This window comes from Dipodomys spectabilis, unplaced genomic scaffold (genome assembly GCF_019054845.1).
Source record: "Dipodomys spectabilis isolate Male_0828 unplaced genomic scaffold, ASM1905484v1 ptg000098l, whole genome shotgun sequence".
Lineage (NCBI taxonomy): Eukaryota > Metazoa > Chordata > Mammalia > Rodentia > Heteromyidae > Dipodomys > Dipodomys spectabilis.
In genome coordinates, this window is record NW_024870775.1 from 7,700,741 (window position 1) to 7,715,032 (window position 14,292).

Consider the following 14,292-nt stretch of genomic DNA (forward strand, 5'->3'; position numbering starts at 1 on the left):
TGATGAGCACATTGACAGTTTGTATGTGTGGAGGAGTGTCTGTTTGGTTCCATTGCCTGTGCTTTAATTGGCTAATATGTCTTTTCACTGTTGGTGAGTAAAACTAAGCGAAAGAGGCCAATTTGAGAAAGCTACACACAAGGTGGGCACTAGTGGCTCACTCCTGTAATCCTAGCCACTCAAGAGACTGAGATCTGAGGAACAAGGTTCTAGGCCAGCCTGGCCAGGAAAGTCTGTGAGACTCTTTTCTCTCCAATGAACCACCAGAAGACTGGAAGTGGCACTGTGGTTCAAAGTGGTAGAGCGCTCACCTTGAGCACAAAAACTTGAGGACAGCGCCCAGGCCCTGAGTTCAAGCCCCATGACCAACAAAAAACAAGAAAGAAAGGAAAAGCTACACACTGTGGTTCCAACTCTAGAACATTCTGGAAAAGGGAAAAATGCGGTATTAGGAGGAGGGTAGCTTCACCAGGACCTGTGACCTTACCGTCTTTTGAAGTAGTTTCCGCTTCGGTGGTAGCCTTATGAATTCAGTTGGGGTGACACCCTTATTTTCAAATTTATTTTATAAGATGAGAACTGCCTGGATCTTGAAACCTTCATAAGTTGTTGTTGTTTGCCTGTCAAACCCTCTGTTGGTGCCTTGCTTTTGTGGGCAGCACCAATTAAACTTTCTATGAATATTAGGCAGAGCTTTGATTGCTTCTTGGGCTAATTTTCTAATAGGACAGTTTGCCGGTAAGCACTTTCTTGTGGCTTTCTTTTGTCTTCTGTATATTATTTGTGCTCCCTGCTTCCTCTTATTTACTGCCACAGGTTTGCTCTTTTCAGTTTTGTTTTAACTTAGTCCCTCCTCTTCCCCCTCCCCTCAGCCTCCTCCCCCTCTCCCTCCCCTTTGTCTCCTCTTCCCACCTCCCTCCTTTTCCTTTCTCTTGGTACTGGTGTTTAAAACTTGCTAGAACAGGCACACTACCATTTGAGCTACATTCCAGCCCTATTTGTGCTGTTTGCTTTTGAAATAGGGTCCCACTTTATGCCCAGACTCAGCTGGACAAAATTTTACTGTGCTCTCTGTAGCTGGGTGATAGGTGCACTCTACTAAAGCCTGCTATTGTAATAGCTTCCCCGTGCCTGGCTTCCTATCACTCCCTCCTCCAGACCTCCACCTCCTGAATGGCTAAGGGTACAGCCTGAAGTGACATGCCCAGCTGTTTGAGGAAGGATCTCACGTAGCGCAGGCTGGCCTGGGGCTTATGAACATCTTTCCTTAGCATTCCATGTGCTGTGGTTACAGACCTGCACCACCATACTTGGCTTTTCCTGTATTTTTAAGGATTGAATTCCAGTCTGTATTTTAGCAGAGTGTTCTCATTGGATTTCAGATACTCTCTCATTTCTGTTCCGTCTTTAATCCAAGAGCTACTTAGAATTGTTCCAAAAGTTGAAGAATTAAGTAAACTGTCCTTTGTAGCTTAGCATGTAGCTAGCTTCTGTAAGTTGAATAAGAATGGGAAGTCTCTGTTTGAGGAGGGAAACGGTCTTTCAGGATGTAACATTGTGTGATGCTTGTGGCTCTGGGTCGTGTGTCCTTCTCAGGTCCGGGTCTGCTGCTCCTCAGGCAGGGCAGCCGTGTGGGAGAAGGCAGAGTTACCATATGTGGCTCTGTGTACTGGCCTTGCTCTGTCCTTACTGCCCTGAGCCATGCCCTGCCCTGCCCCTGTCTTGCAGCTGGTGCCCATTGTGGTGGGCATGCCCAAGCCACAGGGAGCCTTGCTGCACCACCCCCATCCCGTCATCACTCCAGTGGCCTTTCCTGCGCATTCTTGTGTGTGTATGAGTACATACATGTGCAAGCGTGTATGCGTGCACTCCCCACCTCCCATCTATCTACCTAGAGCTTAGACTCAGGGGCTTGGCTGCTGCCCCTAAGCTTTGTACTCAAGGCTAGTGTTCTACCACTTGAGCCACAGCTCTGCTTTTGGCTTTTTATGGTTAATTGGAGATAAGAGTGTCATGGACTTCTCTGCCTGGGCTGGCTTCAAACCATGATCCTCAGCCCTCAGCCTCCTGAGTAGCTAGAATTACAGGTGTGAGCCACTGGCACCTTTTCACATTTTTTTTCTAACGGACTGTGGTAGAAGAGTCCAGCCTCAGTTTTCTGGTCAGTGAGAAGAATGCAGCAGGAATGTGACCAGCATGGACAGTACACTGCCTAGGGAGCGTTTGATGAGATTTCGCTGCTGACACTGATAAGGAAGGACTTGCGTTTTGTCTTTAACGGCATCCAAGCCATCCAGTTGCTCTGCTGAGTCAATGGTTGTCTGCATGCCTGTCATCCTAGTGAGGAGGGAAGCACAACAGGAGACATTGTAGGCATGTATTAGCAATGCCTCATCTTACAAATAGCCAGTGGAAAAGAGATTTACGGATTGCAGTAAATATGATACAGTCATTAGAGCATGAAAATGTCATCTCAAAAGACAAATTTGTGATTGGACATGGTTGTGTACACCTGTAATCTCAACACTTGGGCAGCTAAGGCAGGAGTAGTTCAAGGCCAGCCTAGGCTACATATCCCAAAACAAGAATAACATTCCAGGAAATGGAAACAAGGTATTTTCGTTTTTTTTTTTTTCCTTAAAAAAAGTAACAATATTGAACATGACACAGTGCAACTGTGTTTATAGTCCCAGAGGCAGGCTTTGCTGAGTCCAGGGGTTTGAGGCCAATCTAGGCAGGAGAGGGAGATTCTGTGTCAGAAAAGAAGAAAGCATCTTGTGGATGTAAGGTCCACCCTGAGAAGGCAGGACGACTCCCTCCTCTTGGCTAAGTTTCCACCCAGTACCTGTCTCCTAAGTAACTGGCACACCTGGAGGCCCTCCCCCCCCCCCCCCCACCCCCAGTCTCATCCTGGGCTGCCTTCCATCAGACTGGGAGGGGAGGCTCTGAGGTCATGTCCAAATCCATGGTGCCATACCTTCCCTGATCACACCTTCTCCCCGCCCCCTTCCCTACTTAAGACTGGGCAAAACAACTCTCTGGCCCCTTTGGCCATGTGCTCTCTCTCCACCATGCACCATGTGGGAAGCTGTACAGTAATACAATAAACTTCTCTTCCTGCCTGAATACCCTGTTCTCTTTATCGGCTACCTAATTAAATCTACCTATTTAATTGACCTTGCAGTGGATTTCGGCCAGGGAAGGCATTGTCATGATTAGATGGCACTAAGAACAGGAGAGTGACTTAAAGGACAGGATGAATCAAGAGACATTTATAAGAACTGACACCTACATAAAAGAAAAAGAGGCAGGTGCTGGTGGCTCACTCCTGTAATCCTAGCTATTCAGGAGGCTGAGATCCGAGGATCACAGTTCAAAGCCAGCCTGGGCAAGAAGGTTCATAAGACTCTTATTTCCAAACCAACTACTTAAAAAACAGTCAGAACTACAAGTGGCTCAAGTAAAGTGCTAGCTAGCTTTGAATAAAAAGCAGCTCAATGACAGCACCCAGGGCGTGTACTCAAGCCCAGGACCACCCCCTCCCAACCCCCCCCCCCCCCAAAAAAAAAAAAGGCTGATGGAGGATCGTGAGCTCCAGGGCATCTTGCCTTTGTAATGAGACCCTCCCTGTCTCTAAACAAGACATAATGTGACATATTTACAGCCAGGGTTCTAGGCTCAGAGGTCAGAAGTGGTGAGGAGCATTGGTACTTGAGTGCCTCTTCTGCTGGAGCAAGCCTCCTGCGGGCCCATGTGCCGGGAGTGCTGCGCCACGTACCCTGACCATGGGATGTGGTTAGAAAAGCAGAGACTGTACAAGATGGGACTGGCCATGGTCAAGGGGCACTTGGGAGCTGGGGTGCAGTAACTATGCCAGGCCTGCCCTGAAAAGTAGGCCAGGTCTCTGACCTTAATTGTAGCCCCAGAACTTCGCATCCATTGAAGCTGAACTCACTTCTGTGGCAGAGCTATGTAACGAGGGATTTATACCATGGAATGAATTAGCTTTTATTCATTACCCTCCTAGCAAGAACAAGGGATTTTTTTCAAGATTATAAAGTTATTTTCATAGGATAAATCACATGCTTTTAAGTTAGATTCAGGATGACCGTAAATGACCTTTTTACAAAGTTGAGGCAACATTTGCTTTGTGCTGAGACCTTCTCTTTGTCATGACATAATCTCTGGAGCATGGCAGCGACACACTGCCTGCCCTGGAAGTTGAAAAAGATGAGTATTTTTGAGATATGACATTAGCATGATTCTGTTTAGAAGCACTCTAGCATTGGCTTCCCAGGGCCCACTGCTGTTGAAGTGAGGTGTGTGTGGGGGGGGTCAGATTGTCCCCCGATCTGGAGCTTAGCAACGGGAAGGCACTGTAGAATTTCATGGGGGGCGGGGAGGTGGTGACCCTTGTCTTGACTGGCCCTTAGGACTGGCATTGGGAGCTTGGTAGGGCCGAGGAGTGGGCACATTGCGGGTGAGTGAGAGGAGGAGGAGCACCTGGTGCTTGGGAGGTGGGCGCTAGTACACACAAGACTTGAAACACTTGAAAACCTCATGGAAAGGCTTTAAAGATCGACTTCGTCAATAAGCCACATTTAAGCATGAGAACACTCGATATATTGTGACCAGGTCAGAATTCCTCTCTCAAGTTCATAAGGTCATCTTTTTTGAAGCTTATTCAAATGATCCCCAAGTGTAGTGAAAGAAATAGGCATGCATGAGGGGAGCAGGGACAGTGGCCGACAGTGAGATTGGTTGAGCACACCGGAAGCCTGTGTGGGAATAAGCAGTGTATGTACAACTAATCCAAGCTAATAAAAATAAACACAACAATGGTGTGTATGAGACCGGTGGGGCAGATGCTGGCACTTCCTAGTCCTGCCTCTCCCCAGCTTCAAGCATGTCGTCCCTAGAGAAGCAACCAAAACATCAGTGGAGGTTGCAGTAAATTGTGGTCTGAAGCCAGTGCTAGTGGCTCACGCCTGTAATCCTGGCTACTCAGGAGACCGAGATCTGAGGATCCCTGTTCAAAGCCCGCCCAGGCAGGAATGTGTGTGAGACTCTTAACTCCAATTAAAAACCAGAAAGTGGAGCTGTGACTCAAAAGTGGTGCTAGCCTTGAACGAATGAGCTCAGGGACAGTGCTCAGGCTCTGACTGGCCCCAGCCCCATGACTGACCAAAAAAAAAAAAAATAGATAGTGGTCTGTCCACACAAAGCCTGGGCGGCCGCAAGGAAAACATATCACTCCTCACCACAGGAGTCCCATCAACACAACAGCTCACATAGCTTAGAGGCAATCCACCAGCTTCCAAGGTGAGACAGAGGGAGACGCGCGAAGTTGGAATGGCCCTATATAGCAGAGTGGAGGTCAGATGAGTGGAGTTGCAAGCAAGGCATCACCGGTGCTTGTTCCCACACACCGAAGAGAATGAATACCAGTCCCCAGAAACTTAAAAAAAAAAATAGACAATATTCCACGACTCAAATTTGTAAGGCCAATATGACTCTGAAGTCCAAACTAGACAAACAGAACAAAGACAAACTACATAGAACACCACTGTCTCTTCTAAATCTGGATGTGAAATTCCTCAACCAAACACTAGCAAGCCAAGTACAGTAGCATATTGAAAGAGTGCTGCTCCAGGACCAAGCAGAAGTGATCTCAGAATGCAGGTGGCCCAGTACTAATACTAGGCCAGGGGTTGGAGGCCTGACACAAGAGGTAGAGCAACAGTCCAGGAGCAGAAGTGTCAGACTCCGTGGAAGACAACAAAAGTAACCAGTCAGTACCATATCAACAGATAAAGGCAAACACCCAACAAGCATCTCTTGAGTGAGTGCAGAAAAAGCATAACAAAGTCTCACTACATTTCATGATAAGAAACAACAATAAAAAAAATGCCAACTGGCAGCATAAAGGATCCTCATCAATAACGAACACCCCCCACCCCAAGCTGGCTTGAGACTCAACTGATTCAAAGCCTGAATACCAGTATCTTTTTTGGAAGGCTCCCACCCCACGAGCAGCATGGCATATGTGGATGAGCAGCTAGGCGTTCAAGTTAGAAAGGAAGACGCGAAAGTTACCTTTAGATGATGCCATCTTACATGGAGAAAAGAAAGGAATCCAGAAAAGAAGTATGAGAGCTAATAAATCACATTCAAGCTTGTAAGGCATATGATGTATATACAAAACTCAGCTCTCTGTACACAATCAATAGTCTGAAGGTAAAATTAGGAAAACTCCAAATATTTTTTGGTTGTCCTATGACTGGAACTCAGGGCCACACATTCATTGCTTGGCTGGCATTCTACCACTTGAGCTACAGCCCCACTTCTAGATTTTGATGGCTAATTGGAGATAAAAGTTTTTTGGTCTTTTCTACTCAGGTTGGCTTTGAACTATGATTTTTAGATCTCAGCCTCCCGAGCAGCTAGGATTGTAGACCTGAATGAACCACCAGCATCTAGCTAATAATTCTATTTGTAATAGCATACATACACATAAATGATTACTTATCAAAATATCAAAACGTTCTTGTTAGCAGTTGCAGTAAAAATAAATGCTTCACACAGATTGAAGGTATTTGTTTTTCATGTGCTCCTATGTAGTCAAAGGACAGATTGATAAATCCATCTTTGTGTGTTTAAGATTTAAACTAAAGTATTTTAGATTTGCTGTAGTTGGTCCCTGTTGAGAAACTACATTTTAGATCAGAGCTGAGTTTTTGTTCATGGGATACTAAATTTAGAAGATAGATCATTGGCTGAGAATTTTTGCAATCCTTTCCCTCCATAGCTGTGGTGAAAATCTTGTCCATAAATGTTAATCTTAGTATTTTTTGTTTGTTTTTAGTATTGTGTGCCAAGAACCTTGCAAAGAAAGACTTTTTCAGTAAGTAAACACTTGTTTTTGTATTTCTGAAATCTTAAACTTAAAAATCCCGTTGAGTACAGTCTCCTAAAAGTCTCCATCTCCCAGCTGATTGGGCAACACCTGCCTCTCCTCCCCCACCAGCCACACCTCCTCCCGCCCCGCCCTGGATGGACCTTTAGCCACACCCACTTCCCTATATTCCTGTGACTAGACACTAGGTCACTGACTGCTTCCTGCTGGCTGGAGGCTCTCCATGCAAACTCACATGACACACTTTTCTATAAAACATCTGCTTTGACTAAAATCATAAATCCAGTTTTACAAACAATCTCACTTTCAAAACCCTGCAATTAAGGGAACTATAAAAATAAGGAAAGGATTCCTTCCTAAAGGAAAACCTCACTCCTTAAGGTAAGAACTTCACCTACACTCAACAGCATAAAGTCAGGGCCAGCAGCATTCAGTCCTTCACGCTTGCTGATCCCCCAGACTCCTAACTTCAGTGGGATTACTCACACTCAGAGGATGAAGAGACTCGGCTCAACGGCTTTATCCAAGTATCTAGAAAGCTCCTAGCTCCCTGCTCACCACCTGTCTGCCAGATTTCTGCTCCTATCAGTGCTTGAGGACTTGGAGTTAGGACTTGGTGAAGGCTTGCTTCCATAGGCAAGACAGACCAGCACCAGCAAGCAAGATTTCTGGGAGCAATGACTTTTGAGGGTGTATACATACCTGTTCTCCACATAGTGGTCCTGCTACCATTAATAAGCTCATCGAGAGATGGGATGGAGCCTATTTCTATAGTTGCCTTTCCTGTAAGAGTGAGGCCTACCGGTATCCCCTAGAAAGCTAAATGATATGCCTCCCTTGCTTTACTTTACTGGACGACTAGACTCCTGGTCTCATCTGGGCATCGCTGTCCTCTTTCCTTCAGGACTCCCTGACCCCTTCGCTAAGATTGTTGTGGATGGCTCTGGGCAGTGCCACTCGACCGACACTGTGAAAAACACATTGGACCCAAAGTGGAATCAGCACTACGACCTGTGAGTTGAATATCCTGCCCGCTGTTTGGGGAGAGCTAGAAGCAGGGGCTGAGTGTTGAAGGAGAAGCATTTTGAAAAGAAAGGAAAACAATGGATTGCAAACCTTTATTGAAAACAAAGTGGATGATGAGCTTGGCATGGGGGGCCCAGCCTGTACCCCAGCTACTCAGGAAGCAGAGCCGTGAGGGTTGACAGTCTGAAGCCAGCTTGGGTAACTTAAAACTTTAAAAAGAGCCAAGACCCAGAACCGGTGGCTCATACCTATAATCCTGGCTGCTCAGGAGACAGAGCTGAGGATCATGGTTCAAAGTCAGCCTGAGTAGGAAAGCCCATGAGGCTCCTATATCCAATTAACCAGCAAAAACCCAGAAGTGGAGCAATGACTCAAATGGTAATGTTAGCCTTGAATGAAAAAGCCCAGGGACAGCACCCAGGCCCTGAGTGCAAGTCCCCTATACCTGTGAGTGCGTGCTTACGCGCGTGTACCCCCCCCCCCCCCCCCGGCTGAGGGTATCGCTTAGTGGTGTCAAGCACTTGCCTGGGGAGCCCTGGGCTCGATCCCCAGTACTAGAAGAAAAATATATATGGGCAAATGAACACATATTGCCTAATCCTTCTGTTCGTGTACTTGGAAATGTTTGCCTTTGACATTCCCATAAATATTTGTATTGGCATGTACCAAACTGTCCGCAGTGAGGGAAGTCATCATGACATTCCCATACATGCACATAATGTGCTTTGATTGTATTCACGTCTACACTTCTGTCTGATTCCCCATCTCTCCTCCCCCACCTCAGTTAGTTAGTTAGTTAATTTTGGGATTTTTCTCCCTAACTTAACTGAACTCAAACTTTTCCTTCCCATAATCATTTGGCAGAAAGAAGGACTGAAGTTCGTGTCTCTGACATGCTGTGTTTTCACTGAAATCACAAACTTGGTTGTAGTTCTTACCTAAAACTACATTATTATGACCATATTTGTTTTTATTCTTTTTTTGTGTTTGTTTTTGTGATAGTGGTGTTTGACTTCCTCGCCTCCAGCTTACTAGGCAAGTGTTCTATCACTTGAGCCATGCATCCCATCCCTTTTGGTTTTAGTAGTTTTTTTTTCAGATAGGGTCTTATAAGGCTTCTACCCAGGCCAGTTTTGACCTGTGAGCTTCCTAGCTGTACCTCTAGTACTAAGCTAGGATTACAGGTGAGTACTGCCCCACCCAGCTTATTTTCCAGATAGGGCCTTGCTAACTTGCCTGAGCTGTCCTCCAACCATCCTCCTATCTCTGCCTCCTGATTTCTTTTTTCTGTTTTAAAAAGCAATGTTTATTTTTTATGTTTTTGATTGTAAAAATACTGTATAGAGGAGTTACAGTTACATGAGTAAGGTAATGAGTACATTTCCTATTGAGCATTGTTACCTTCTCCTTTGTTTTTCTCCTACTATCCCTTCCCTCCTCACCTCCACAACTCCTCCCTCCCCCCAGCCGACATTGTAAAGTTCATTTTCAATAGTGTCTTGAACATCTCATTGTTAGAATGGATCTACCTGTATCCTTAATTAAGCATTTTGTTATTTCCTTTCCCCTCCCCAAATTAGAAGAATGTATATGCAAGATGCAGGGCACCAGAATCAAATACAGTGAAAACAGGAGTTATTCTGTGGAGGAAAAGCATACCAAAAAACCCCAAAAAACTCACATAGTACATTATAAATATGTTAAAAACAATAGCAAGAAAGAAAAAACCACTTGGGTCCCTATCTTGGGGTTCACTTCACTTAACATCATCTTGTATGGTCATATGTACATAGCTTTTGACCTTTTTTGCTTGTCCTAGACATATACTAGTTATTGTAAATAAGGGAAACCATGGGGCCTGTGTTTCTTTTGTGATCGTTTTCTTAATGTTGTTTTAGTACAGAATTATTTTCTATAGGAGAAAGCACAGTTTTGCCTAGCCAAACATATACCTAATCTCGCAACAACCAATTTTATATATTCCTCCAAAACAGTGGATTGTACTTTGAATATTGCACTTTATAGACCACCTTTCTTTCGTAGCTGTGCTTGCAGATTTTCATCAAAGTAACACGGTGTGACTAGTGATTTTATTATGAGATTTCCTTTCAGTGACACGCAAGGCCACAGAAATGGCTTAGAAAGTGGTTACCAATTTTTGTCCTGCCAGTTTCCTGAGTAGCTGCTTGTGGGTTGGTGTGCTTGGGGTGGAGTTGTGTGTTTCTAAGGAGTCCCTTGTTGCAAATTGATTGGTAGCAGCGTGGATGTCACTGTCGTGCGGAAGTTGTAGAACACAGTAAACCTCAGCCTCATCCAGCTGGAGTGCCAGCATTATTTTGTGCAGCTTCTTAAGCCTTGCGGGATGGAATTCAATGAAATGGTTCTAACTCACAGTCATGAGTTTGACATGACTTGCATGTTCTGTGCAGATACGTTGGGAAAACAGATTCTATAACCATCAGCGTGTGGAACCACAAGAAGATTCACAAGAAGCAGGGAGCGGGCTTCCTGGGCTGTGTGCGGCTGCTTTCCAATGCCATCAGCAGATTGAAAGACACTGGCTGTAAGAAGCAGCACCTCCCCGCCCACCTCAGCGCAGCTGCTTTCCTCTTCTTTTCTTTTCTCCTCTTTTCTTCCTCCCTCCCTCTTTCCCTCCCTCCCCTTCTTTCTTCCCTCCTTCCCTCCCTCCCTCACTCCTCCCCCCCCTCTCCCTCTCTCTCTCCTTCTTTCTCTCCCCCTCTCCCTCTGGTGTTGGTCCTTGTGCTTGAACTCAGGGCCTGGGAGCTAGCTGTTCCTTAGCTTTTGCACTCAAGGCTGGCGCTCTTTTACTTGAACCATAGCTCCACTTCCAGCTAAAAAGCTGGTTAATCAGATCGGTGCCTGGCTTTGTAGTTCTCCTTTGGTTTTGTCTTGCTTTTTGAATGCTGATGGCTGAATCCCTGCCTTTCTCCCTAGAGCCCTTCCCTTGGGTAAAGTTTTGCATTGTTTGTTTTCAGACCAGCGTTTGGATTTGTGCAAACTAAATCCCTCAGATTCTGATGCAGTTCGTGGCCAAATAGTGGGTAAGAATCTACTCATCTGTCTAAAGGCTGCTCTTAAAGAACCTGGCTTGCTCTCCACCTCTGAGGCTGACCTCCTCCCCCCAGCAGGCACAGGTGGCCATCTCTGCCTCACCCTTCTCCTCTCCGGGCACTTTATCCATTAATCCAAGGAGTGAATAAGGCTCTTCTGCAGAAGGGCTCGGGCGAATGGGTGGTAAGAAGAGTGGCCACCTGTGCGGGAGTGGGGCAGGTTCCTCGGGCAGCCGCATTGTCTATGGACAAGATCCTCTGTAATGAAGACCCGGCACTGTGAGAGTCAGGGTTACAGTGTTGGCTAGAGGCATTTCAAGGACAGGGCTGCCCTGTCACCTAGCGCATCCCATTGCTCACCCTGCTAGGATTCTAGGGGAATGCAGAGGACTGGAAATGTCTCACGGCAGCACAAGTAACTCTGTCACTGGCTTGAAGCAAATGCATGGAGTGAACCCATCCTGAAAATGATGATGAAGAGGGCCCCACTCGTCTTCCACCTGAGCCCCATCCTTCCTGTGGAGGGGTGTGCTGGGGGTGGGGGGAGGGCAGGGGGCAGGGGACCAGCTTTATGAACATCTCTGCTCATAGTGAATTCAGAGCATAAATATTTAGTTCGATCTTCACTTCTGGACCTGCAAGTGCTGTATGTCCTTATGAAACCTGAGTCACAGCTTCTTAAGGCATTGGCGCCTTGAAGGAACTTTGTACTGCCTTGTGCTGCTTTCTGGGGAGCATGAGAAACGCGGCACCTGTCCAGAGCTTCCCCAAGTGGTAGTGTTGCGCTGCTGTGGGGAGATCGGAGGGCACACGTGGGTTCTGCCGCAGCCCTGGATGCTAATGCACACCACTGTTCTCTTCTAGTCAGTTTACAGACGCGAGACCGGATAGGCTCTGGAGGGTCAGTGGTGGACTGCAGGGGACTGCTAGAAAATGAAGGGTATGTATACCACCGCTGACCACGCTGACCCCAGCTCCTTAGGAATTCTCTGCTCCTTAGGCTCTCGGCCTGTGTCACAAGATGCATTCACAGGCTTCAGGAGAAAACTCGATCCAGCCTATATATTTAGAAAGGATCCGATTTAGGAAAGCTCTCCCCAACCAGAGCTGTGACAGGTTAGCCAGGTATAGTGGTGCATGCCTATAATCCCAGTACTGTAGAGGGTGAGGTAGTAGGGTCACATGTTTGGGGCCAGCCTGGACAACACAGTGAGATCCTATCTTCCTGGCTAGCCTCCCCCGTGGCCCCTCCCCCAGTGGCGTTTGAGCATCAGTAAGGATCTTTAAAATCTATTGAGGGGCAGGGCTAAGACACTCTCAGTTTCACAATTCTTCGTCAACTGATGGACGTAAGCAGCAGTCCTTAGTGCCTGTTACCAACGTCACAAGAGATGGCATGGCATTTATGCCACTCTTGTTACTGAGTAGGGCAGATAGCCCAGTGTCTTCAGTGCACTGAAAGATTGAGAGTCCAAAGGAAAGACGGAGGACCTAAATCAGAAAGGAAAGACTAAGACCTCTACCGGACGCCAGGCATGGGCTTGTGATTGTCACATCAGAGACAACTGGAGAGAGCTGAACAGACTGGGACTTGAGGGTCTCCTTTCAGACTGGAAGAATGAGCTTGGGCTCTCCTGAGCCCGGTGGGGTGCCCCCTGGGATTCAGGCAGGGTGCGTGCTGCCTGTAACTAGCGTGCAGGGCGGGGAAGACTGGTTGCTCAGTTCCCCAATTTCTGTGTGTGTTTGAACTTCAATATCAGAATTTTTTTTTAAGCATTTGCTTAATAAGAGAAAAGGGTCCATGAAAGTCTTCAGAATTGCCCAGGGAACAAAGATTCATGTTTTAAAAGTACTTAGACTCATTGTGGCTTGCTACACAGTAAAATAGTGTACTGTTTGGGTTTGATTTGAAATCAAGAAAAATGAAATATTATTTTACAATCCCCTTTATAGTGCGGGGTTGTTGGTGGTTGTTTTTTGGTTTTTGGGGGGTGGGGTTCCACTCTTTATATTTGAACTCAGAGTCAGGGGGTCTATCCTAGAACTTTTTTGCTCAAGGGTAGAGCTCTGCCACTTGAGTCAAAGCTCCACTTCTGGCTTTTTGGTGGTTAATTTGGAGATGAGTCTCCTTAACTTTCACCAGGCCAGCATTGAGCCTTGATCACAGATCTCAGTCTCCTGAGTAGCTAGTATTATAGGTGTGAGCCACTGGTGCCCGGCCAGGGTTGGTGTTTTTCTCCAGTGTTGGGTTGAAACCAAGGCCTCACTTTGATAGGCAGGTGCTCTAACACTTGAGCCACACCCCCAGCCCCTTTTTGCTTCAATTTTTTAGATGAGATCCTCCTGTTTTTCCCAGACTGGCTTTGGATTTTGATCCTCCCATCCATGACTCCCATTTAGCTAGGATTACAGGTGTGCACAATTGCCTGGCTGGTGGGTGGAGATGGAGTCTCCCTAATGTGTTGCCCAGGCTAGCTAGCCTCAAATGGTGAGCTTCCTGGTCTGATTCGGCAAGAGACAGGAAGCGCTGTTGGTCTTGCCAGCCAGCCAGCACTACCCTAGGCCGCCCTGACGCCCTCTGGCCACCGCCTCCCTGTCTCCTTTTTCTTTCATGAAAGCATTGAGCACTGATTGTTGAAGAAGACGGAGTGTGCGTGACAGCTTGTGGGGACCTGAAGGTTCTAGGGAGTGTGTCTAGGGACACTCGGTTTCCATCTTGCTGCACCGTTTGTTCCAGAACGGTGTATGAAGACTTGGGGCCCGGAAGGCCGCTGAGCGGCCTCATGGAGGAGCCGGCCCCGTACACGGACGGCACCGGGGCGGCGGCGGGCGGTGGGAACTGCAGGTTCGCGGAATCCCCGAGTCAAGAGCAGAGACTGCAGACGCAGCGGCTGCGGAACCCCGAGGTGCGCGGGTCGCTGCAGACACCCCAGAACCGACCGCACGGCCACCAGTCGCCAGAGCTGCCGGAAGGCTACGGTGAGACCGGGCTCCGCCCTGGGGTCCGGTGTCCCCGGGGCCGGGGACGGCTGGGGGAAGGTGGTGGCCAGCCGGTGCCCCGGCCCCGGGTGAGGAAGGCCACGGAGGAGCCAGGCGGCAGGCGGGCCTGCTGATGTCGGTGGGCACCGGGGAGAGGGGCGGTCGCGTGGCCTGTGCCGCAGCGAGGCCATGGCTTTGTGGGGAGCTGGGGGCGGGGGAGCAAGGCCGTCGCCACCCCCGCCGCAAGCTAGCTGTCCTGCGCCCAGGGCAGCCGTGGAGCTCCGCGCGCGCGGCCCTGCG

At 47.7% G+C, this 14,292-nt stretch overlaps 1 protein-coding gene across 2 annotated transcripts in view; it reads left to right on the forward strand.

Moving 5' to 3' along the window:
- Window positions 1-14,292, forward strand: part of Smurf1 (SMAD specific E3 ubiquitin protein ligase 1) — an 83,728-nt gene that overhangs the window by 59,990 nt on the left and 9,446 nt on the right. For both annotated transcript variants that reach the window (XM_042686960.1, XM_042686961.1), the window contains exons 2-7: window positions 6,866-6,904; window positions 7,821-7,929; window positions 10,372-10,505; window positions 10,939-11,004; window positions 11,878-11,953; window positions 13,751-13,992. In XM_042686960.1, the coding sequence (XP_042542894.1) occupies window positions 6,866-6,904; window positions 7,821-7,929; window positions 10,372-10,505; window positions 10,939-11,004; window positions 11,878-11,953; window positions 13,751-13,992 (666 nt within the window). The remainder of the gene's footprint in view (window positions 1-6,865; window positions 6,905-7,820; window positions 7,930-10,371; window positions 10,506-10,938; window positions 11,005-11,877; window positions 11,954-13,750; window positions 13,993-14,292) is intronic.